The sequence below is a fragment of the Cryptomeria japonica genome, chromosome 3, assembly GCF_030272615.1.
Source record: "Cryptomeria japonica chromosome 3, Sugi_1.0, whole genome shotgun sequence".
NCBI classification, from domain to species: domain Eukaryota; kingdom Viridiplantae; phylum Streptophyta; class Pinopsida; order Cupressales; family Cupressaceae; genus Cryptomeria; species Cryptomeria japonica.
Genome location: NC_081407.1, coordinates 472,829,776 through 472,857,252, shown reverse-complemented (window position 1 = coordinate 472,857,252; position 27,477 = coordinate 472,829,776). Strand labels below are relative to the sequence as shown.

At 38.6% G+C, this 27,477-nt stretch overlaps 1 protein-coding gene across 1 annotated transcript in view; it reads left to right on the top strand.

Moving 5' to 3' along the window:
• Window positions 1-27,477, top strand: part of LOC131029585 (proline--tRNA ligase, chloroplastic/mitochondrial) — a 142,959-nt gene that overhangs the window by 33,296 nt on the left and 82,186 nt on the right. The window contains exon 7 of the mRNA XM_057960114.2: window positions 2,718-2,855. Coding sequence (XP_057816097.1) covers window positions 2,718-2,855 — 138 coding nt within the window. The remainder of the gene's footprint in view (window positions 1-2,717; window positions 2,856-27,477) is intronic.

Here is a 27,477-nt window from a genome sequence, read left to right as displayed (position 1 = left end):
CAGCAACAAATGTCTTGTAATATATTAGCAAGATGTCTTTACAAATGCTCACACTTTGAAGCTATATGATCAAATTGATTCACACTAGATTGCAGTGAATGCAACCCAAACTTCCAAAGAAATGTATATAGTATAAGTTCGATCTGCCTTATGAATACGACCTGCTAAGGAAGGAATCGGACTGCTGAAGTTGAACACGAGATGCTGAAGGATGATATAAACGATCTGCTGAAGAATATATTCCTCGATCTGCTTGTTGTATAAAAATGATTGGTGCCAAGGAAGGGAGATATGATCTCCCTCTATATCCGCTAGTGGTAACTCTTCCCCCAAGGGTCGGCACCCTTCAAAGGAACACGTCTCCATATGATGCATTGTGCTCTTTCACTAACGGTGGTGGACTTTTAAGTTGGCTCGTTATGTAATGTATATAAGCAAATCATATTTGCTTAATTGGCATTTTAATTGTCTCTTTTATTAAATCGGTATGAATAAATGTTTGTAAATTGATCTATAAAATGTCTAAGACTGATAGGCCAATTAGACATTTAGATTAGCTATGTCGGCCCATAGAAGGAATACGACCAAAGCTATAAACATCAACAGTCGAAACCCATTGTAACTAAGAATTGAGTTACCAAGAACTCTAGAACCCTCCTGGTGCATTAGGAAATCTAGGAAAAAACTTGAAAATTGGCCAACACTCGCAAAAGAGGATGGTGTGGGGACATTACAATTAAGTTTTTTATAGGAGTTTCAAACTTTCTGATAATTTATCAAGTTTTTAGTGTCAAAATGGTATGTAATTTTTTGATCTTGCACGAAGAGATTCTCACTGTCATTGTTTCATAATCTCTCTTGCACAGTTTGAAGATCTGCATTTGATTCTTTGCTACCAATGCATGTGTCCAATGGATTGTGGCTTCACTAGTGAGGTTGATCTAGTTATCTGTTGTTACTCCTATATCATGGATCCTTGCTATATTTGACTTGGCAGGTGGTTGCATTACTGGATACTTGTAGGCCTTTGCCACTCTTTGTTGTGAATCGGTGCAATTATTTTGCAAGTCTTTTCAGTGTTGTTTAAAAGTTAATTGCATGATTTTGCAAATTAATTGGAGGTCTTAAAAAGATATTGAACTTATTTTATCCTTGTCCTTCTTTGTGCTATTGCTTCTACCTTGTCTAAGTTTTTTGTTATCCTCTTAGGAGTAAAAGTCAAGTCCCTTGGAATAGAATAGGGTCTTCTTTGAGATTCGCTCATAGGGATTTTGGTGATCGTATTTGCTTCATATTCTTTGAATCGAATTAGCCATCCTTTGCCCATAATTTACTTTGAAGCACTAGGTAATGAGTTTCTCTTTTATTCATTTTGCATGCCTAAAATCACCTCCTAAAATTTAGTTTCCTGCCTGTATATCCATATTGTCTAGTCTCCTGCCATAATCTTCAAGACTCAAATTTATTGGGTTGCAGTTCAAAGATCTTCTGATGGCTTTTTAAGTAGATGTGGGCATCATATCCATAGTGGTGCCAAAATTGAAGACTGTCCATCTTGGTATCTGCCTCCCATTACTTGAGTTTACATGTCATACCAGGTTTTCCACATTTTAATTACTGTTTGCTTCCCTATCCACCAACAACTATAACAGCTTAATTAGATTCTGTGAAATATCTTCTCTGCAAAATTTTGCAATACTTAGAGAACCGCCTGCCTCATAATTTTGATAATCTCATCATATACTCGTGCCTCAGTTTTTGTAGCTATAGGGGTGTAAACATCACCTTCAGTGGTTTTCAACAACTTAATAACTCTAATTAATTCCTTTTTCTGTATGGGGTCTGGATACTGTTGATTAGGTGAACTGGACTTCTATCATCATTCCCATCAGTTCAAATTCAGAACTCAGAAGTCAAGGCATAGCTTCCTTAAGCTTGAGAAATCTCCACATTGGTCTGAATTCCCCCATCTTAGCATACTAATATTCTATTTACATATTGGGCAAAGAATAGGAGATTGAATTAAACAGAAAAGAAATGGGGCAGTGTGACAAAGCTAGTAGATCGTTTATCAATATAGATGAAGGGAAGGCATATAAAAATGCTGTATTCTGCAAAGCACATAAAGGAAACACAACTACTCAGAATGTAAAGGGTGGGAATCATTATTGTAATGGATATATCAACCATCCACAATTAAATTTGAGGCCAAGAGTATAAATAACCACATGGTATACATTTCATTAATTGCTTCAATAAGAGCGTATAGAGTTTCAAAGTCTAGAAGATAGATTGCAACTAAGATAAACACAAGATTAAACTTCCATCAGAGCTTCAAGGAGCTAGACATCTTCTCGATACTAAGATTACTAAAGATCTAAGCAAACTCATACGATTTGCATAAATCTAAGCTGCACAATATGAGCTACTAGTTTTTTGGTATTTTTCCAAAATATTGCCCTGAACTGCTACTTGACTAAATATAATAAGAGTATTTATTGTTTAAATATTATACATGAAACATGTATGCATGATTTTATGGTGGGAAGTGGATTTCTCCAAATTGGTTGCTGCAGTTTAGAAGAGTAGAATAAAGTAAGCTTAATCCTTAGATTATACTCTATTTTTTTTTGTGCATCTCCCTTTTTCTAGTTTGTAAATGTGATTTAACACCATCAAATATTTAATTCATCCAGCAAACTCTATGTTCTTTACAGTTCACTGATGAAAATGGACAACAACAACATGTATGGCAAACTTCTTGGGCAGTGAGCACACGTATGGTTGGTGGCATTATCATGACTCATGGTGATGATCTAGGATTAAGGCTTCCACCTAGAATGGCTCCAATACAGGTTATTTACCGTTCTCATGAATCAGCTTAATGCGTTTGTGTTTTGAGTTTTGGAAGATTGAAATTCTATTCTATTGTGTCTTGCTTTCTCTTTTATGTAAATCAAGTTGCATGCTTTTCAAGAAAGGAGTTGGATATAGCAACTACACTGAGTAACTATAGAGAAATTACAATGGTAATTTGCCAAACCATGATAAAATCTGTAACATCTATTGCAAATATTTATTATCATAGTTGAAAACCCTTTAACTTCTTTATCAAAGCTTTGCCAACAACTTAAAATATACCAAACATTGCCAAGGAATTCGCTTGAATAATCACATCCAGAATGCAATTAAATTCACACAAACTAATATATGAATGGAGACCAGTACTGGTAATGATATTGATTTCGGTACGTTTATTTTTGAAAAATAGGAGATGGGGTACTTGGAGGTGCCAGTTTTATTTTAATATAATTTAATAATTTATACAAAATATCATGACATTGAACTCTCAAACAAGAACAATGTTTAACATAAACTTTAAAGTTTAAATCAGAGATTAGAAAATCGCCTGAAACTCGCCAAACTCGGCGAGTCCGAGTCCGAGACATGCTCGCCGAGTCTCTGGAGCTCGGACTAGGGCTCGGCCGAGTTTGGCGAGCAAACTCGCCAAACTCGGCGAGTCTTGTGCCTGGGACTCGGCCGACGGCAAGGCCCAAAAAAGGCCAAAAAAAATGCATTTTTAAAAATGAATAATCTCGTCTTTGTTCACTACACCCTCCGCCTGAGAATGAGAAAAATTAGGGTTACAACATGTCAGCCAATAGAAAAATAACACCTGATGCCTTTACTAAATAGTGACACAGATGCCCCTTGACCCCACCTTGGGGGCGCTGCCCCCAAACTCCCATTGAAAAATATAGGGGGAAACTGCGTCAATAGAAGCAGGGAAAATTTAACCTTCGAGTTTGACACTGATTGGATCGACCAGGTAGATATAGAGGCTGAGACTGTAGCCATGGCAGAGGAGGAGCAGAGAGCACGAGCAGAGATAGGAGATATTGATAGTGACACAGATGTTCCTGATGTTGGTGAGCATGGCATGGTGTCACAGGGAGCGACTATGGCTGCCGAATCATGCAGGACCTACCTTAAACGCCTTCGCAGGGGGCCAGGGTGAGAGGGTGCACGCTCCTCTGAGCCATAGGCTTGTAGTTGTATTTACCTTTGGTATTTGTGTGGAACATTTGATGATGATCATATGATGACATGGATTTTTTATTCCACGAGTTTTGTAATATTGTATACATTTGACAATATTTATATATTTATGTTTCTTATTTCCTTCAGCTACAATTTGCGTTTATGCTAATGTGATTGATGTATACTTGTGTATGTAATCAAATGAGCCGAGTTTGATGATGTTGTTGTGTCTTTAAGGTGTATTCAATAAAGGGTGCATGAAACAAGTTTTAAATCTTAAAAAATCTCTAAATATCTTGAGTTTTTCACTTTCTTGAGTCCAGCCGATTCAGCCGTGCCGAGTCTGACTCCGAGTCCGATTCAGCCTTGCCGAGTCCGAGCCGAGTCCAAGTCCCGTTTCTTTGGTTTAAATACACAAATGACAAATGTCATTTTGTCAAATAGTCAAAGAGTTCACACTACATATTGGATATTAGATTACATATTGAAATGCAAAAATGTTTATAGCTTGATAGACAGGTTGATAACTTGATACACAAACGAAAAAATAAAATCAGAAATCTATCCTCTACACTTGTATGTCATGATCATCCATATCAAGGATCCTTAGCTATGATATTCTCCAAATACTCATCACTCTCAAACTTAGGTTCCTCTGTTGGTATTAGAATTGGGGGTAAATCACTAACGCCATCTCCTTCAACCACCTCATCCATCGTGGCTGCAACTTCTCCATCAGGTGAAATTTGGTCCCTTTTGTGTGAAGGACCCTCCTACAGAGGCTCTACACGAGAGAGAATGTGAGTGAACCATGAATGTACACCAGGTTCTTTGCCTTCTTTGACCCTAATTGGTTTCTGTTTAGTGAATGAATAAAGCCATAAGTACTCCAATTTCACTCTCAAGATGAAGAGGTGGCTATTTGTGAGAGCAATCATATTGCAAATGATTGCAAATTCATGGGTTTCTTCTCCATGATTCCACCACCACTGTATAGGGTCTTTCTTTGCATGCATATCACATAAAGCTTCCACGGAAGAATAGTCACCATGCCCACATGAAAACTTATTCCATTGACTCATAATTGAAGCATCCTCACCTTGGCCATAAATCTTTTCTATTGCAGCCCAAAATCCCTTCATTACCTCTCTATCCTCATATGGAGCCCTCTTCTTGGTCACTTGTATATCATACCATTTAGGATTTTAGGCATAGGCAGTAGAATGAAGGGGTGTGTTAAATTTGTTCCATCTTCCATGTATCTTTTCTTCTATCAAAGGGTATAGAGAAGGGTCTTTTGCATCTGTTATTTTCTTAACTTTTTCACACATGAAATCTATTTCTTTTTAAATTTCTCCCAAACATGGGTTGTTTGAATTTGCAAATTTGATCACCTCACACACGGGCTTAATAAAGTCCACAACAAATTCAACATCAGCCCAAAAAAGGTCATCAAGGACCTTACCTCTCACCTCAATTGCAATATCTGATGTAGATTGCCTCCAAGTTACCCATGTATCACTAACTATAGTGGAACACAAAGCTTCTTTGAGTTCACAAAGACACTCAAGAAGAATAAAATAAGAAGCAAATCGTGTATGAACAGGTTTGAGAAGCTCCATCTTGGCAAATTTTCAGTAAATGGCTCGTGTGTGGTGATGGTTACATATGAACATCTGCATTTTTCTACCCTTTTCTGTGAATTTGAACTCCACTAGAACTTGCTAATATCCTTGAGTGCATTATTCAATGAATGCACACAACACAGTGTCCAAAATGTATGCCTATACGTTTTTTTGCACCAACATGCCTGCTGCTTTACAAACAGGGGCAACATCTTTAACAACTTGGACTACATGTGATGCCCCCACCTCCTCAATGCTATCACATAACAGGTTATGAAGATACTATGCATTTTTTTCTTGCCCTAAACAATCTATTGCCTTCAAAAAATAAGGCCCTTTGCTACATGTTACCATGATATTAAGTAGTGGACGATTCCTGACATCTGTCCACCCATCCATTACAATATTGCATCCTTCAATAGGCCACACTCTTTTCATTGGTGCAGTTTGTTACTCTAATCAAACCTTTTCTTTATCAATTAGAGTAGTTTGAAGCTTGTCATACCCAGATGGTTTATACCCAACTGGTCCGTTATTGATATCTTAGACCATTTCTTAATAGAAAGATGAGTGAGCAACATTAAATGGTATACTATTTGCATAAAAGAAGCGTGCAATATTGCGTCAACCGCTTCTTGACCTTGCACATCAAATAATCTTCCAATGGGGTTAGAGTTGCCGATGTGTGGTCTCTTGGGAGAAGATTCTGCTCCTACATCTCAATCTTTTGTTGTCACATGAACATTTCTAGAAGCCCCCGTTGTGCCTTGCACACACTCCCCGTCGCCAACAGGGTCCCCCCTTTCTTTTTTGGTTTTTTGTCTCACCCCCGGTGTGGGATTTTGAATTTTTATTCGCCATAGAGGTGCAATAGGTAGTAGTATGAGGAAATGATCTTGCAGGAGAGTGTAACCGTCTGCTTCCTTAAGTCCTGAGGAGTTCGTATCAAATGTCGGGCATGATTCCGTCCACGATGAGAGGGTTGAATCATGAACCGTACAAAGAGATGGGGCGTCTGTTGATTTAAGTTGCAGGGCCAAGGGGTGAATGTCAGAGAGTCGCGTAATTTTAAATGTTCAAAATTCTCACAAAGGAAGATTAATTTTCGCATAAGTTTGAAAAATCGGTTAAGAGGGCAAAAATGTCAGTTATTCATGAGTTTTGCAAAAAGGCCTTTCAAGCCGAAATTAGCTTTAACTTTAAACATTTTCAAATGTCTCTTCTATCCCGAAAATGAAAATCACGTGCAAAAGGCATCAAACCTTTGTAATTTGCAAAGGGCTTTTCAGCCCGAAAATGAAAATCACGTGAAAAAGGCGCCAAATAGTATACCATAGAAACCTCCCTCAGCCCGAAAACCAAAAATCGTGTGATGTAAAGCATTTAACTTTAAACTTTTCAAAAGGGCCTTTTAGCCCGAAAATGGAAAGTTAGTGAAAGGTGAAACTTAAAACTTTGCGAGTCTCTTTTAGACTGAAAACATTAAAATCGTAAAATAGACTCTTTTGCCGAAAATGTCACAAATTTGCAAAGCGGCCATTCAACCCGAAAATCCCCAAAATTTGCGAAAATGCTCATCAAGCCGAAACTTGTGAAAAGATAACTAAAACTCTTAGAACGCCCAAGTAGGCCGAAATATTGAAAGATATTAAGTTATTATATCGCGAAGTAAGCATTCACGCCGAAGTAAAATAGAATCCCAAGGTCGCACGAATCCTTCATCAAACCCGAAGTGGATTAAGTCTGGCGATTTGCGAATTTGTGAGTTTGAAGTTCGCATTTTATTCTTTCCTGCCGAAAATCCTCTTTGAATGCCAAAGCATATTCAGACAAAATCACGTGAAGTCTACCTCAAAACGCCGAAGGAGATTAAGTGCAAAACCTCCCAAATCCTTCTCTTGTGCCGAAGACGAAAAAGAGGAGGTCATTATAAGGGCGCGGTACACTTTCTTCCATTTGCCCTAGAATCAAATGATCAAAGTCGCGTGATTTCTTCTTTTCTGCCAAAAATGACTAAAGGGAAAGAATCGCGCGAGACCCTTGTGTAGCCCGAAAATGTCCGAGTTCGCGCAAGGCGACTAGGGAACCTGCAACCAAGGAGTAGTCGAAAATCAATAGAGTGATTCACATTTTGCAAAAGGCGTTTTCTCATTTCACTATATCAAGTTGAAATTGCAAAGATTCTCTAAACGTCAGGTTGATACTTCATCGACATTTGAAGAAGTCAATTCCTCCTTTCATTGCACTTCCAGGTAAATTCGAAATTTCCCCTTGAATGTTCAAATTGTTGCATTTAGCGAATAACCATGTTTCTTTTACCTAAGGTGAAAACGCAAATCAGAGCCAAGTATATCTTAAAGGTTTAACCCTGTAAAGCGTCAGTGACCTGCCAAATCGACCATTCAACAAAAGATTTGAAACTTAGGCAAAATTTAAGAATTCTAGTCCCAAACTGTGAAATGCTTAGCATCATCTTACTAGTAATTTGCATGCAAAATTGTTTTGAACAATCAGCTTTCAATTATCAGAATATTTGAATCCTGAGTTGCAAGCAAGAACATTTGCTCTGTCCGCCGTAATCAATCGGAAGTAGCATTTTTGAAACCCGCTCTAAGCAGCGATATTTAAACAAAACCAACTTAATTTTTTGCTTCAAATAGCATTTAGTTTCCGGATGATCAGGCTCTACTTATTGAAATGTCATGTTTATTCAAATTTCGGTTTTCCGGTTGATCATTGATTTTAAGTGCTAACGTCGTCCTCCGTTTTGGCTAACCTGTTTTGTTGCTTTATCTCGTCTTGTAATCCGTTTCCGATTGTGTAGGATAGATGCCTAGATCAGCGGTTGAATCCTCAAAGACATCTGGCACAACTGGAACGTCTCGGGTTTCCAAGTCTGACATTCCCCGCAAGGGCGAGAAAATGAAGTACCAATACCAAAGGGGAGGAGTTAGGGAGTCGAAGGTCCAGAGTGTATGGGAGAACATAGGAGACACGGACTTGGACCACATAGATATCCAAGATTTCAAGAACAGTGTATACTCTCCAAACGTCTATGGCAGGTCCAGACGGATGATGGAGAGTGGTATTTCTCAGGCAGCTGGCTTCCCTCCGGCCATGCAAAATTATGAATTAGTGGTTGAGGCTGCTAGACATTATCAGCCAGAAACCAGATTAGTGGTGTTAGAGGGGATGGTCCTAGCTAATTTCACACCTGAAGCCATTGGGGAGGCATTTGATATCCCATTTCCAGATAATCCTATTGCTACAACTACTGATGAGGCGCAAGTCGCTTATGACATGAATCCTGCTAAATGCAAAACGTTGATAAACGAAGAATGGTACAAAGAAAGAAGACCCCCAAGCATTAGAATCAATAAAAAGACCCCCATAAGTGATTTTCATAACGAGTATGGTGATATGGTTACCTTACTCAGTCAGGTCATGGGACTCCCTCAATCTAATCTTTTTGAGGAATGGATGTTCTATTTTATTGAGCAGGTCTTCGCTGGGAAGTGTAAGTTTGACTGGGCTTAGATCATCAGCGACAATATCCATACACAGTTGATTGAGCTTGAAGGAAAAAAGTACTTTACCATGACTTCCTGCTTGGTCTACATGTTTGCCCGACACCAACCGCTGACGGGGCTAACCAAGAAAGGTGAGATCAGGAATGGGCCGAATCAGGTGAAGGTGTATGAATGCTACCCTTAGCTGCATTATTATGACATTGCTCAAAGAGAAAAGAATAACATTGCCTACGCAATTGGTCAGTATGAGCGTGTCAATGATGCCTTTACAATGCGCTTGGTCAGATTAATGCAAGGAGGATTGCATATAAGGCTCTCAGAGTAGGCTATCACTTTGATCCGGATAATGGTGCGTGGTTTATCCAGTTTCCTAGGTTCACTTACATCAGAATAGTAGGCTTTGAGGGAACACCATTTCGGCTTCCACGTTATCCGTTAGATAAAATTTGTCCTCATGGAAGTTGCAAGATTGGCACACCCAGCAGGCAGTCTACTCAGAGATAAGAAGCAATCTGGGTTCACCTTCCCCATGATTTTGGGTACCCTTGATGCACATTTCAAAAATTCGGTGCACGTCGAAGAGTCGTTTGCTGAATTGGCGTCCTATGGTCTACATAAACATTTCCCTAGGAAGTGCTTTGATCATGATAATTTGGCAAAGAGAGCCTATGACAGGCACTACAGGGCCAAGGCGTCAATAGAGGATTATTGGAGCAACTGTTCCGATGACTTTGAAGTCCGTGAGCGTAAATATTCTAGGGTGAGTGTTCAGCAAATGCGGCTTTATGAGTACTGCCAAGTCCTGGATCAAGTGACAGACTATGGAAATTGCTTGCAAGTCCGAGAATTTGAGGCAGTCAAGAACCTCTTCCAGGCGTTGATTGGACTTAGAACCCAATCACAGATTTTGAGGCAGTTATGGAAGCTCCAAGGAGGTATACCGATTACTGGCTATCCCAACAAATTGAGAGACTGACCCATGAAGGGACCCAATTTACATACAATCTAATGGGTAGTCTCGATTCCTAGTCTTCGGAGGATGAAGGAACCTCAAGCGCACCAAAGGAAGAGGTTGAGAAACCTGAAAAGAAGAGGAAGAAATCAAGAGCCAATAGAGGGACTCTAACATCAAAAAGATCAAGGAGAGAAAAGATCCCATTAGGATGCCGGAGGTTAGTTCATCATCCAGGGACCCCAGTTCAGAGGATGATGTGGTTGAACTTAACTACATACCTACTCCGCCTTCACAAAGTGATCTTGATGCATTCAAGGCAAATAATCCTCAGACACAAGGTGAGCAAGATGCAGAGGTAAGGATCGTTGGCTCTGATGAACCTGAAAATCAAGTTGAGGAGGGAGAGATTGCACTTGATCAAGAGACTGGTAAGCATGAGCTCACACAGGGAAGTAGGAATGAATTGCAATTGAATAATGGCGGCAAGGATGACACCATTGTTGAGGGAGAACAAAAGGGGGATGAGACTCAGGAACCCGACAAAACTGAAGAGCAACCATCACAGGAGGATACCCGACAGTTGTTCAATGAGGTAGGAGAGAACTTAGCCATAAGTAAGGGATTGGATACTGCATTCGTCCCTTCTATGACCGATCAATTGCAGGTAGGAAGTGAGCTAGCTAAAGCCTCCAAGGAACAGAGTGGGAATCTTGCAATTACATCTAGATAGACCATCCCTCAGGACTGGCTAATTGCTCGTGCACAGCGGAAGGCAGCCGTCAAGCCACCAATTAACCTGGACGATATCTTCTCTCGAATAGGAGAAATAAAATCCAAAGGTAAGAAAAAGCCAAAGACCTACTCCAGGATCACTAAGGATGAGCAAAGGAATCGCACGATTCATATTGCCACCCCACCTACAGATAAGCCAGCAGATCAGATTGGATTAGCTGATTACAATGTTGCGACCATCCCAATAGGGCGAGCCACCAAAGAGCAGGAGAGGGAAGAGTTCAGAGATTCCGTGCAGAATATGCTTAGACAACTCGACGAAATGACCGCAGAGAGAGACATGTACCGAGCTCATGCTAAGCAAGCTGAGGGGTACATTGATCACCTGTTGAAACCGCTGCAACATGCCGTTGAATCCCATGTTTCCCCATTGGCATTGGCACAAAGGACTACAACCGAGTTTGAAGGAGTGCGTGATACTGCCAAGGCCGTCAGGGAATGGATTTGGGACATTAAAGAAAAGGGAGAGCAGATCATTGAAGATGTGCAGGAAATGGCCTACCACTGAGAGATCATTCACGTCAAGATGTTTGAAGTGAAGAGGGAATGTTTCAAGGTCCATGAGGTGGTTGGTGTGATTCTTCCCCTCATATGGGCTCTTTTTTGGACCCACACGCAGATTCACACATTGCCTACCATCGTGGATCCCTATGACATTAGCACTTTCAAGGAGTGGTACTGGACTGCCAACATGAAAAATGATACGAAAGATACCATTAACAAAAAGAGCAGGAGAGTGTGAGGAAATTTTGTCAAACATGAAGGATCTTGGTGGAAAGATCCTCAGATCAATGGTCCCTGGCTGGAAGAATAGTATGTTGGATAATGAAGTACAACCAAGGTCGGAGGATAGGCTGAGAATTGATAAGGTTGCATACTCCATAGAGGACTTGGAATTTGCCAGTGGGTTGCATGCAGACATATTGAGTTTTGAGGCTCATCGGTCCGACTGGAAGGATGGATTGAAGCATGTAGATCGCCACCTAGAGGGTATGATACGCCATCTTCCTATGCCCCCAAGCATGGTGTTGTTCCAACTGTGCATAAGATTTCAGGATTACGTTCGAGCAGAGCGTATAGTAGGTCAAGACATCTGGAAGGAGTACTTGCACGACAAGGCTGAATTTTTGGAAAAAGGGTCCACAACAGGGAAGGAAAAAGTGCTTTCCTAAAGTATATGTTTCTTTTAAATCTTAAAGTGCACTTTTTCAGACATAAAGTTTCTTTCTTAACTACCAAAGTTATTGTAAATTTCAAGCTCCGTGCATGTGCACTTTTTGGAGCAGTTTTATATTTGGTAGTTATTGATTATCCTTTTTGGTAGTTATTGATTCCTCTTTTGGTTGTTGTTGATATTTTGCCTCCCATTTATGGGTATGGGCAGTTTTAATTAGAGGACGAATCTGGCCCATTTGTCTAAGTTTAATCTTGGCCATTCATCCATTTTGAGAACTCTATATAAATGAGTTAGTTTCTCTTTTATTTGAGGCAAAAAGTTAAAGATTGTTGCAAAAACTCTGGCAAAATGTATACATATTTTAATGGATGTTAAAGCTGTGTCTTTTTTATTGTGAGTGCATGGTCCTCTTCTCCATCTATTTTATATTTCTGCAACTGTATTTACTTTTCAGACAGTTTGTTTATGCATGTATTTGATGGAAATCTTGGTTCATACCATTAGGTAATAATTGATTATTATTCCCTCTGCATGGTTAGTCTGAGCCCAATTTTGTGCTAAGTTCGGTTGTTAGATTTGAATGAGTGGGAGTAAGAGTCCAGCATTTGTATTTAACAGCTGAAAAATTCAAAATTCCTAGATGATTACACTGGTTTTTACCTAGTTGTGCTAATTAGTTGGCAAAGTAATTTCTGGTTTAAGATTCCCGTCTATGTGTTCAAATATGCTGTCTTAGTTTAGTTAAGCTAGCTGTTCTTATTACTCTTTATCCTTATTCCCCCTTTTTCCCTTTTTTACTACAAAGAAACCCGCAAGTCAAGCTGAAGTAGCATCAATTAAAAGCAAATCAGATGAAATAGTACTACAAGATTTTAGGGAACTTGTGCGAAACCAATTCCGTCTAACCGTAAGTCCCCTTTGTGTTTCCAGCAAAACACATCAACTGCTGAGCTATCCTACAGTTAAGACCTAACAAACGAAACCTTGAGGTCGTCCCCATTGATCAACTTAAAACAGCATTAGGGATTTCCTTATCTCAAGAGAGGATAGGATGCTTAGCATTCTATTCTGCGTTGGCCAGATGAAGTCGTAGTTCCGCGATTTTAGCCACCTCAACAGGCCCATCCACCTCTAACTCTCTATTTTGATTTTGAGTTGCAGTAGTTGCCCCTGTTGTTGAAGCATGAGAGTTTAGATTAGAAACTTTCCCATTAGCCCTTTCTTGATCCCTCATAGCATCATATCATTCTACCTCATTTGGACAAGGATCAACACCTTTTCTAGGTATGCGAAGGTGCATGCAGGATGGCTCACCCTTGTGTAAATTTGTTGCCATGCCATTTCACAAAGCTTACATGTGATCATGGTTGTTCCACATGTACCCTTTGGCCTCATAACACTATCACAGTTTTCCACAATGGGTACAAGCCTTTTTTTCCCCACTTGACATTTTTAATGTGAATGGAAAAATAAAAAATATTAGGTTTGGCAAATTAGCAGCAAGATACAACATTTGAATATACAAAAAGGCCTCTATCCTTGCATTCTACATTTTTTTATCCTGACATTCAATGGCAAAGCTTAATTAGCTAGGTTGGCTATATATATATATATAATTTTTTTTATGTCTATTTAACCTATGTAGGCTGTAGCAGATTCAAGACTGTATTACACGCTGCCTCCGAAAATTACAAATATTTTATTATATCTATTTAACAACTAAATATTTGATTTGTGCTACGTTGGTGCTTAGCTGTGGGGGTTGGTGCCTGCCAATGGGTTGAAAGACAAGTTTATAGAAGCAATATTTTGCTGTGGTTTTCACCTATAAGGGTTTTCACTTAAATCTTGTGTTATTTCTGTGTTCATAATTGCTAGATCTTGTATGGCTATAATTACTGTGGTTGATTAAGTTTTGAAAAAGTAAAAGTTCGTATTATACTGATTCACCCTCCCCTCTCAGTATAATTGTGTGCTCGTTAGGGTAACAGTGACAAGATGTTTCCTAGCTATCCAAAAGTCTTAGGGATGACCTTATCTTAGGAAACCTCATTTTTCCAATTTTGGGGGAGGATAGGGGGGAGGATAGGGACACAACCTTGTGGAACACTAAATATAATAAAAAAGTATGTAATATCCCCATATGTTGTTATTTACGAAATAGGGAACACTTAACTCTATTAATCAATTACAAGAGACTTCTTTCCTTGAAAATCTCAAATAATGCTTAAGGTAACAATAATAGAAGTTACTTGATTGCAAAATAATAGTTTATGATATCACTTAATGAATGATTGTCCTTATAAAATATAATTGATACCACTTATATTCAGATATTATATGTTATATGTAAACGATGTCACTACTATTTCAGATACAGCACTTGGATATTTGCAAAATCATCTTGAATAATGTGTGTGTGTGTGTGTGTATCTGATCTGCAACTATGATCGGATTAGATGATGCTGTCCCTGATATAGCTTGAAGGAATATGCAAATGAGATAACCAATCGGTAGAAATGAAGAGAGAATTCTGCTCTTTCTGATGTGTTACTGTGTGATGTATGCTTTGAATCTCCTTCCTTAGATTATAGCAATAACACTATTAGAGCCGTGTCTGATCTGGCAAATGGAATGCTGATAATGATTTTCAATCGTTAACAGTGATGAGATATAATTGCTGTCTCTGATTGTTACTTGAAACTTGTGCAATAATGGTGTGGTTTCTGATATACACTTGGAAGTATGCAACTGTACTGCAAAAGGCAATGAATGCTCAAGAGAGCAGATCCGTTAGGATAAAATAAAAGACAAGACAAATTCCAATGATGATTTGTTGAATGGGTTTGAACTCTATTATGTTTCCTTGCACAATGGGAAGGGTGGCCTTTTAAGAGATATGTCTGTTCTTAAGAATGCCTCTCCTTAAGCAATGCGCACCTCTTCATGACAAGTCAGTTTTGTCATCATAACCACTGTTTCGCATTAGTATCTCAAATTGTTGTTTATGGCTAATCATTCGAATAGTCAACTTCTTCTTAATATCGACTTGCTTTGGTTTCGTAGTGATACTTGGTAATGATTGAATGCTTATATGTCAATGCTAATGATCTTTATTATCTGTTAATTGCTGCTACATTAATTCAGATCGGTTGTTGTCTTTTGCTTGGTCTAATGGCTTGAACATGGTTCATGGAGAATTGATATTCCATCTGCCTTCTTAGTGCAATGATGATAATGGTGTAGGTATACTTATCACTGAATCTTCCTTTGATGGATGGTTTAGTTCTAACTTCTGATCATTTCCATGAACTATTGGATCCTCTTATATAATGATATACTTCTTGATAAGGATGATACTTTGTCAGAATATCTGATGGCAGTGATACTAAAGAATGGATGTGTTTGATAGGTAATCAATTCTATTGCTGATTGTAATCTTCTGTTGATCCTTAATTGCTCCTTTGCATGCACTGACCATATATTCTCCTCTTATTTGACATGAACAATCCACTGTTGTATGGTGATTATCAACCACTTATATCATATATGATTGATCACTATTTTCTGATTGATAACTTAATCCTTCTGTCTTGGTATGATAGAGATATCGAAGAAGATTTCCCTTATTGTATGGGCCTTCATGTGACAACCCTAGCATATTGCTTACTATCTTTGTCATCTCATTATCGTACGACAATTGTTGTGATGATGGTGATGCTATGAATACTCTCTATGAGCCATCCATATCTACATTAAGTATCTTACTCCTTCCTTGTTGCCTTCATCTTTACACCCTGGATCCTGACTTACTCTCATATCACATTCTGTTGTGCCTCTTAATGTCAACTAGGAAAATCGTTTTATTGACAAGGTTTCATGATTTTCCTTGATACCCTTGATGCTTATTGATTCTTTATGGAAAGAACATGCAAACTATCTACTTGAATTCTTATTTGCTATGTACAATTTACCATTAACTATTTCCTAACTATCTTGAGGTGATCAAGGCCTGCCACTCCTTGACCTCATATGTGATTTATTGCTGTTTCATTATTAGGGCAAAGATGGGGACATCACAAAGTATGTGTGGCTTTGGATATTCCAAACCACAAATGAGTCTCCCTTTGATGTATCTCTTTTTTAATTTTCTTCAAAACAATGCAACATCTTTTGTGCTGCTATGAATTTGAATGTCGTCTCAACAATATATATACATAATCTAGATTAAAAAAAATTCTGTTTCTTTTTTGTCTCTAAATGTTTGGATATCATAATGTGCATGTAGATGAACTTTATATGACTTTCATACCTAATTTTTCTCATTATCAAAGATCATGAATAAGAATAAGCTAATTTAATTTGAGTGATTATATATTTACTTAAATCTCATCATATAAGAGAAGCACTCAGTAAAATTAATCTGATTGGATCCAAGGTGATTGCAATGCCTTGGCCATAACTTGTCCCGTTATGATGGGGTGCCCTTTTACGTTTCACCAGTGTTAATGATAGGGATAGATTCAGTGATAGGAAGACATGCTTAAAGTTGGATCATGTAGGTTGTGTGTGTTCAACTCCATGGTTATAAAGTGATAATTTGGCTATGCCCACATGAAGGTTGTAAAAGTAGTAGCATAGGGTATAATGTGTGTTAGTCAGCTATTGATTGGTTATTTTGCTAGGGTTTTCAAATGTCCGATGCTTGACTTGAATAGATATGGCATTCAAATACTTGCATGCCTCACAAATTTGTGTGTAGTGAGTGACATTTTGTTTGTCAGCCAACCACAACTCAAGTAACTCCCTACTTGCAATCTGTTTCAGCTAATGGAAACTTGAACTAAGAAGGTCAACTCCCTACTTGCAATCCTCAACTCCAAGAATTTAAGCCATATTTGGTCTTCAAGCCTAAGAAAGCAACATCATTCATTCATTGTTTATCAGTCTTTTCAGTAAAAGGAAAGACTTTGATCCCCCACCAGCATCAATAGATTAAAGTCCAGATGACAAACCAATCATGTTTTTCCATATGGTATGTATTGATGAGAAGGATCCTAAATATAGGCAGGTTGCTAATCACTTGTTGACCTTTCAAAAATATTATTCAGAATTATGGTGGACAACTTCTTAGTGAAGTTATCATAAATTTTTCCTAGTCTATACCTTAGACATAGTTCAAGCTCTGTGGCATACAAAGTGGAAAGGGACGGGTCAATGAGGAAGCAATACTGAATAGTCAGGGCAAGTCATCATCTTGTTTGTGCAAGGTCCTTTCAATCATGGAAAATCTAGGATTACCAAGGGAGGCCCTAGTAATGGGTTTAAGACTAAGTTATAAAAGAGAGACATGCAAGAAACCAGGGACTTCTTCCAAGCAGGGTGCATCTGATTTTCCAGGTACCTTTGAATCATTTCTGCTACATAATGAAATTATTTTCTGGAATTGCGCATGTTTTGCATTCTCTTGCCATGCCATAGTGTTTACTTAATATCTACTCTGTTCTTCTGTTGACAGGCCCAATTTTCAACCATTGTAAGTCTTGTATTTAGCCTTAGTTTGATTTTAGGCTAGTGAACTAGATTTTACCATCTAGAAAGTCATTGTAACAAGGGAAGATGGTATTGTACTGGTAGAGAAGTGTCTCTAGACACTATATGCAAAAAAACTACACATTTTCATTTCACGCTTGAATTTCCAGGGTGGGGCTGAGACAGCAAAAAAATAAAGGAAAGATAGATTCCACAAGTTCTTTTAATGGGGTTGATTGGGTTTTTGTTGAGCCTTCTGCAGTAAAAGTTGTCCTTGCTCTTGGGCTCCTTGTTGCCAGTAGTCCTCAACCTTGAGATAATTAATAAGGGCCTGGAGTTGAGGAACTGCTAAAGAAAATGTGTGGACCTTAGGACCAGCTGATGGAATTGTAAGTCCACATTGACCAGTTTGAGATCTGCAAGTTCTGGTTGCAATGTGCTTAGAATTCTACCAATTCTATGCAGCTGACCTTGCCTTGAGAGTGTTATTTGATGATGGAAAGCGAAGAGGAAAGCTTAAAAGCTAACCTACTCAAAACATTGGCTAAGAAAAGTTGGACTGAAATCTGATATAAACAGATGGATACAGTAGCTTGATGTCCCTTGGTTCTACCCCAACTGCAAGGAAATGAAAATTGCAGGAAAGCAAAGATAAACAGATTCACATTCAATCACACAAACTGATTTTTTCTACTATTACAATCAAATTGCATGGAAAGAAACAAATGCTCTCAGGTGTTGGAGTTAAGATTATGCCCATTTATCTTGCAAGCAATGTTTATTCCTTGATCCAGGTTTGAATAAGAAAGTTGTTTACTCTCCTATCTGATAAAATGAATACTTGAAACGATGAGCATAATTAATAATGGATAACAAGTAGAGGAGTAAAAGTATATCTTTATTTGCACATGAGGTTATTATAGAAGTATACCAGAGATGACCAGCCAAAGTCAGAGTTGATCTCACTAGATCATGCTGCTTTAGTTGATGATACACAATCTATTTAAAGGACCCAACGATTGCCAAGAGGAACACATTCGTCAACTAACTGACTTGGACTGACTGACTCTTATAACTACCTGAGAGCCAACAAACAATTACTACATAGTCAGATAACCCATACTATCAAATATAATAATAGACATCATTACATTGACTACAAGAGTAGAGTGAATAAACAAATTGCAATTCAATATGTCCTAATAAATAAAGCTAGGCACTATCTAGAAGTTAATTGTAGGAAGTGGCAATGTTTTGTGTATGCTAAAAAAGAAGGTACCTATAGGAAGTAAAAATGATGAATCTAGAATGGATATGACACTTGGATTGACCTACAATGGGCACAAGATGATTTAAAATAGTGAACTATGAATCAAGAAGACAAATCAAAGGTAAACCAATATAAGTGAATTTTGTTAAGCAGTTCACAGGCAATGACATGGACAAAAAAGAGAAATCAAGCTCCCTTAACATACACCAAAGACAATGTAAGCTAAGTGAAGCCTAAACTTTGAATAGCCTTAAAAAAACAAGCAAACAAAGGTTTTGAAAGAAGTAGACTGAAGCAAGATGACAATTGTTATGTAAATAGTGAAAAAACTGTTGGAGTTGATAGTGAACCTCACAACTCCCAGAAATCACCAGCAACCAAAACACCTATCACATCTGAAGAGAAAAAGCTTTGATTATGCTATGCAACCATGAGAGAGAAAGAGATTGATCCAAGAAAGCATGATAGATATTGCCTGTATTGATTAATAAACTTGGATTACTTGGATGATTATAATGAATGCTTATAAAAGCATAAAGATAAAGCCCTAGATGAAACCTTAGGTGAGGATTAAGTTAGATCATGACAAGTGTCATCTTATGAATTGATTAGAAGAATAATAGAAAAAACACTTATAAGTTTATAGCTTAAATGCAATAAAGTGATTGATTACTTAATTATTAAGGTGATTTTTTAATTACTTCAACACCCCCCTCCTTTAAGATCAACTTAGGGAGAAGCTAAAACCCTAATGACAAATGCAACCCCTTTAAGATCAACTTAGGGAGAAGCTAAAAACCTAATGACAAATGCAATGGTGGATACACAGGTGGGTCCCAACTACAAGGCTTGATGAGATACCTAGGTAAAAACAAATGAGATGAACCTCTCATTGCTGGAGAAAAGGAGTGAAAGAAGGAAAGGACTCAATATGGATCCCTAATGATTACTTCTGTCGCACAAGTACAATGAATGCCCCCCTCATAAGAGAGAGAAAATGAGGACAAAAATACCCCCAATAAAGAAGTAGCTCCTATGCCAATGGTGTAAGCTTGAAGGCATATGATGATCCATTGCTTGCAAACAACATTTCTCCACTTAGAAAGAAACTTATCCATTGGTGATTGGAGAATCCACCCCATAAGCTCAAAGAATAGAGATTTTAAATCCAAGTGATGCATGCCTCTAAAAACTTCTCAAATGTCCATATGGCCGAATTAGATGATGTCTATCCAAAAACCTATGTAGATTGATGTAGAATAAGTTGTAAATTCGATGAAGATAGTGGGCTAACAACGATTATATTGCTATCATATGGCTATTAACAAAGAGGAGATGAATGTCCACAAGATAATCCTCCAAATCTGCAATCTGGGATTACACAAACAAGGATGATAAGATACAAATCCCAAGTAGTTATGTTTGGAAGATGATGGATGTCTTGCTGCATTGAATGTAATGTCCCCATTTTTTGCGCCTCCCTAAGCATCAATTATTTTTAGAGGTTAGCCTATTATAAGTGGTCCCCGTAGGCTAATGTGGTGTTTGGGGGGCCCTTTGAGGGTGATTCAGGGTTATTCAGCTGACCCTTTAGGTGTCTATTTTGGTCCTCCCCATCTCATTGCATCATTTTATTTGTGGTTTGCCTTCCAGAGGTCTTTCAGGCTCCGTTTATACACACTATTTTTAGTAAGTCACTTGGACGTTTGGGTCCATACTATTTATGGTAAGTCATCAAGATGGTTAGAGGGCACCACAATTATATCCGAAAAGTTGGCAGGATCAGTTGTTGGTTTGATATTTGGCATGGTCTAACACATACCAACATTGCACTCAGAAACATTACTTAAGAAAATCGTTTGGCTAGAAAATATTATTTTTGTTATAGGATCTCCACTATTGCTCCATCCATTTCTTGATATTGTCTACACTTGGCCATGCCTTAATGAATTTTGTAAGTTAGGATTTTTTGATAGATCTTGAATGGGCTTGTTTAGAACTTATTTTCAGTTTGAATGCTTGGTATTTTTGTGGCTGTCTGTATAGTTTGACTTCCAAGTTGGATGTGTTGGCTTAATTCTTGAGAGACTAAGTTCTCCATATTAATGGTGTCTTGGCCATCTCTTCATCTTTTGCATCTCCATCTTTGACAACCTTCTATACCTTGATTTCTCATCGATTAATTTGCAAATTTGTGCAAGTAGGGGATTCTTTTGATCTGCCTGTTGTCTTTGTCCAAGGTAGAAGTAAAGTGCACTTTTGTCCTAAATCTCAATTGGATGTGGGGGCATCAGATTGACAATTGATGAAATCCTTTCTTTTGGATATTATTTTGGTTTTCTCCTATGATACTGAATTCGTGTAGGGAAGGGTGGAATCGGGTAGAGGTGTGAGTCGAATTCTGGTACAAGCCTTGCACGTCTCGGGTCTCGCCCGAGCGCTCAAATCTGTTAAACCCACAACAGATCCAGGTGCCCAGGTCGGACCCAGGCCAAACAAGGGTGTACCTGGATGATTCCAGCCCCGTGGGTGCCCAAAAACGGGGCTTACATAAATAAAAGAACATTTTTAACACCTCGAAAAGCACTAAAACCCCTAATTTTGCCCATTTCACTCATTTCTCATCACAATATTTGCATTTTTTACCATTTTTTTCCTCCAAGCTTGTTTTGAAGGTGGTTGCATTTTTCTTTGAAGGTGAAGGTTAAAGAGGTGTGAGACACACACCAAAGGCTTAGGAATCTCTGGAGAAGGAAGCTTTCGCCATCAAAGGTGAGTGAATCTTCATTTTTTTCACGTTTTAAAAAAAAATTCACGATTTATTTTAAATTTTTTTAGCAAGTTTTGAATTTTTATAATAGGGGGTTATAATGCCGATTTTTGTTTTTCAATTTTTTCCAATAATTTTTTGAGTTTTCCACTTTAGGTTCATTAATCATACATAATGGCTGGAAGTGGAAGCTCTAGTTTAATGGCTCAGGGCTGAAATGAAGAGAGCCCTTTTAAAATTTATGCAGGTTTGCCACTTTGGCATTATACAACAATGATCAAGCAAATGTCTAGTGGTAGGAGTTATCTTTGACGGTGTAACCATTGTGGCATAGAGTATACAAGCTCACGATATCAAGTGAAAGGTCACTTATGTGCTATTTTTGGACGCAATAAAAGCTTTTGAGGGGTCAGATAACAAAGGGCTGCTAAAAGCTCTACTCCTGGAATATATTAGAGAACAAGAGGAAGTCGAAATGAGAAGCAACAAATCAAAGACTTGTTGGTTGAAAATTTTGTACACTTGGGGAAATATACAAAATTGTGGTTTCAACCACAGCGTGTGAGTAAAACTCTCTTAATTAAGGGAAGGCTCCCCCTATCTAACTACAACTTTAAAAATAAAATAGGATGGGACAGCAATCTTTCTTCTTCTTTCAAGAAAGACAATATCCTTTCCTCTTCACAAAAAAGGATAGCGATTGGATATAAACAACAATAACCACTTTCAAATGAAATGAGAGAAAGGAAATGAAGTTTCCTGAAAAGGCAAAGACTTCCGTCACTTCCTTCGGGACGGGACAGCAATATCAAGCTCAAAGACTTGATTATATGAAGTCCTATCTACCCTTTTCTACACTAATGCTATAAAGGACAAGTTATGACAGCTCAAAGATTGAAATATCTTGTTTTTTTCTTACTAAAACAATGAGAAGTAATGTAAGCTCAAAGACTCACAGCTATTTCCCACAAAATCTACTTCTAAATTCTGTTTAAGAACAAGTGTAAGAACGAAGTCTTACAGCTTCTTCCAATAGAACTTCTACTTTAACTAATTTAATCTTCAATACTTGCAGCTCAAAGACTGCAAATCAAATTCGATTAAGCTCTCAAAGAAACACTTGCAAAGAAGGAAATATGGAACACCAACTCAAGAATGTAGCACAAAGACTCAAAGCTTGAGTAATTTTCTTCTATTCCTTTCAAACTTTCAATTTACACATAAAAGCTCAAAGACTTCTTTGCTGCAAATTTGATAGAGTTTTTAGTTGCTTTCAGAAAGATAAAAATTACAATAGACCCCCTCAAGTATTTATAGGAGAGGAGTCATGAGAAAAAGGTGGGAGGATCCTAATTAACTTGAAAAATTCTCTCAACCACCAAGACTTATTCAATAACTAACTAAGACTTCAATAACTAACAAAGACTTATTCCAACTACAGTCCTAACTGAACACAACTTGTTGTTGCCTTACATGTAATTACAAAAGTGCAAGTAATGTGTTAACTTGCATTTTACAAAAAATACTTTTACATGTAACTTGCTGAAAGGAAAACTACAACTATAGATTACAAAAGTGGAAAAATACAACTAAGTGTTGAAAAAACACTTAAGTCGCAGCACGTGAAGACATGAATCCTTTAAACTTTTGGATGCTCATTTGTAGTTCCTCGAGATTCGGTTCATGGGTGTTCTTGGCAACAACCATGGTCTTCACAATAGTGTCATGACACCGAAGGAGCGCAGAGTTGTTTTTATCCAGGATGGACTGGATTTCATGCAAAAAGGCTTAATGTTTCATCAATATTTGAATTTAAGCGTCTGAGAATTGTTCGCTCCTCCACTCATTATGAATCCTCATCTGTAAATCAGCAAGAACTTCTTCTTCTGGAATCAGCTCTCCATCCTGACTTAATATGTTGCAAGAGGCCCTTTCACAATGTGAGACAATATCTCGGAAAACTTCACCCCGGAATCTCGTTGCATCACCGATCTCCTCAGTGAGGGATTTAAGAACAAGGGCCTTGTTTTCCAGAAGCTCTTCAAATTCCAAGTACATGACCCTGGAAGAGATGATGGCCTGCTCCTGTAGAACACTCAACTGTTGTTGAGGCATGGTACGCCAGATTGTCAAACTTTCTTCAACACTTTCCAGATTCTTCTTGAAAGTATCAGAAGTCTGATCTAGTTTCTCCTCAATGGTTTCCAACTTAGACATCATCTGAAAAATGTCTTTTATCACTTGTGCACATAGATCATGAAGCTAATCAACTCAGGAATCCAGTCCTTGTACCTTCTGAGCAGCCCTTTCCACTCCACGAATTGATTCTTGGGAACTAGAAGAACCTATGGAGTTACTCCCTTCAGTAGCAGGTTTTGTGATTCTATGAACGACTGCCATAAGTTGTCGGTTTTCCTCTTCTAGCTTGTCTTTCTTTGCGAGAAGTTCATCACACCTTTGTACCAATGAAGCTACAGAAAACTGAGCATCATGTTTAATGACCTCATGCGTTTGTTTGCCCAATTGTATCCTTGTAACCTTATAATCAGCAACTGACATTTCTTCAAGTGGTTTATCTGCAATGGGTTCTACAATTTCAGCTACCTTCATCTTGTTGCTGTCAACAGTCACTTTGGAGATAGTCTTGGCCTTCTTAGCAAACTTTGGATCTGGACTGTTTTAGTCGTTGATAATCAAAGGCATCAGGTGAGATTTCTTGCTTCTTCCTTTTTGGGGTAAAAGAGCTGAGCCATGGAAGTAAATTCATCAATCCCCCTTCAGTAGCAGCTGTAGGCAAAGGAGAAGCAGTTTTTGTTTGAATCACAGTGGTCATCCTGGGAAGAATATCTGTTTGGACAGCGACCACAGTTTGTTCAGTTACCAATGGGCAAGTAGATTGCCTCATAAACTCTTCAAAATCAGAAGTGGAAGTATCAATTTTTGACAACTGGATGCAAGTAGGAATATCCTCAGAAACTTCCAACACTCTCTTGGTGATGATTAGGAGGTGGCTCATATGCTGAAATGGGAATAGCATTCTGAGGAGATTCATCCACAAGCAAATCAGGAGGAGAAAGAGGCGTCTCAATGGAAATTGGGGGAATGATCTCATGAGGCGAATCTGAAACTGGAGACTTAGGAGCATCATCAGATTGCTGCCCTTCTTCTGGATTATCTAGATCAATCACCTGAACATGAAACCGTGATTTTTCCTTCCCACGAATTGTCGTTTCTTCAGTAGGGAGCACTATTGCCCGACTAACTCGCAACTTGATCCTTGTGCCCGAAGATGACGCACCTTCGTTGTTGTCAACCTGAATCTCAGATTTATGTCCAAGAGGCCCCGTAGAATCATCTTCTTTTCCAACCTTGATTTTTATAAGTCTAATAGCATTATTTTTCAGCCATGCCTTGGTGTTAGCCAAGATAGGCTGAAATATCTCAAGGATGGATATGCACTCTGTGTGACCATTGGATCAAAGGAAGTGGAGCTTCCTCAACCCTCCGCGATATGTATTTAGGATCAAGTACGTGCCCATCATCAATCATCCCTTGTGGGATATCCACCAAGTTCAAATCAACAATTTGCTCAACAGTGAGCCTGCAATAATCCATCTTTAGAACCTCGACCTCCGTGCGGAGATCTCCCCAGATGTCCTTAATGCGATGCACGTACACAAAGGATTTCTTGATCTTCTCCTTCATACCCCTGTAATCAAAGTCATCTCTAGGTTTAAACCTTTTGAGCTTGATTTCTTGCATTTCAGTCTCCATGGCCTTAGCTTTCATAGACGTGACAAGGGAATACCGGCCAATTTTCAATGGGTTTGTGGTAAAGATCCCCATTCCAACCTTGTGTCTAGCAGAGTGATGAGTGTGGACAACCATGATCAGTCTACCCAACTCCATAAGAATGATCCTGTCAATTGGGTATCTAGGAAGCATATATGGCTGACCACTATAGCATCCGATCCTCATATAGGTGAAGGTGGGGAACTCTAGAAACAAACATCCATATTCGCACACCCTTTCCCATGCCTCATTTGATACTCTTTTGTTCCTTAGAGTTCTGTCAAACTGACACATGAAATATCCGAAGAACGCATCTTGGACTCTTCTGAAATGCAGTCTCCTAGGTCTCAAAGGCAACTGATCGTAATATTCCCAAACTGGTATAAGTGAGCGATCACCCTTGTTAGAAAGACCTGGAAAGCGTCTAAGTGATGCTGCCAAGTATACCAAATATGAGTTCATGTAAAAAATCATGGTGGAAGGGACTGCTGCAAGTTGTTCACACAAGGCATCGCTGATGACTTCTCCCCATGATATATGATGTGATTGCCTTATGAACATGATGAACTGGTACATCCATGGCTCAAAGATATTAGAATGCTCGAGACCCATTATTTTGCTCTGAAGGGTTATGGTGTCTCCTATCTCCCATTTGAAATCGTAGCGGTACAACTTAGACCACCTTGAGAAGGAGGCTCGTGGCTATTGGATCCACCTCTTGATATGTCGTTTACAATCTTTTTCCCTTTTCACATAATAATCAACTGCACTTTCTTTGGAGATTTCCATGTAAACAAGTGCAGGAGGTATTCTGAAGACCTTTTTGATTGTATCTGCTGTAGGATTTGAAAAATACAAATCCACAGAACCCAAAAGAAACCTGCATGCAAGAAACCTGTCACAGAGAAAGAGAGAGAACGAATACAAGGGTTTTGGCTCTGACAAAGAGAAAAGATGTATTATCAGAGAAAAATGAATCAAGAAATCTGAATAATACAAGAGATCAATCCTTATAAAGGAGATCAACACCAAAAGGAAAACCTAACCCTAAGGTGTGAGCATTTAATAATTAAATATTAAATATTAAATAACTAATATGTGCATAAAGGGAAATCTTAAGAGGAGAGCAAAGTTAATTAATTACTTTACTCTAACACCCCCCCTTAAGATGAGCTACAATGCAGCTACAAACAATGCAGAAAAAAGCAAAGGAACTACAATGCAAAAGAGGGTCCCGGCAACAAGGCCTGATGAGGTACCCAAATACAAGAAAATCTCTATAAAGTGGAGTAAAGGAGAAAACCCAGTGGGAAAAAACTCCTCTCCAAAAAGAGATAAAGAATCATGCTGAAAAGAAAACATGAAGGAAGGAAGGCCTCACTGAGACCCCCCAAGGACAACTTCCTTCACCCCAAGCATTGAGCGCAACTGAAGATAGCGCGGAGATGCCAAAGGTTTAGTGAAGATGTCAGCAACTTGCTCCTCTGTAGGAATATACTCCAAGATGAGAGAACCATCCTGAATCAACTGTCTGATGAAGTGCATGTGGATTTCAATATGCTTTGTCCGTTGATGCTCCACTGGGTTGCGTGAAATGTGAATGGCGCTCTGGTTGTCACACCAAAGAATAGTGGGACAATCTGGAGGAAACCCAAACTCTGTCATCGATTGCCGAAGCCATAAAACCTCCTGACTGGCTAACACTGCTGCACGGTACTCAGCCTCTGTAGATGATAATGCAATAGCAGATTGCTTCTTGCAAGACCATGTGATAGGACCAGAACCAAGGCAAAAAACGAAGCCAGAAGTAGACTTCCGATCATTGACATCACCACCCCAATCGGAGTCAGTGAAGCCAATGATGTGAGGGGATCCTGAAGAGTAGTGAATGCCATAATGTGTGGTGCCCCGAATATATCTCAAAATACGTTTGGCTGCTTGCCAATGGCTCTCATGAGGATCATGGGAGAACCGAGAGACAAGGCCAACCGCA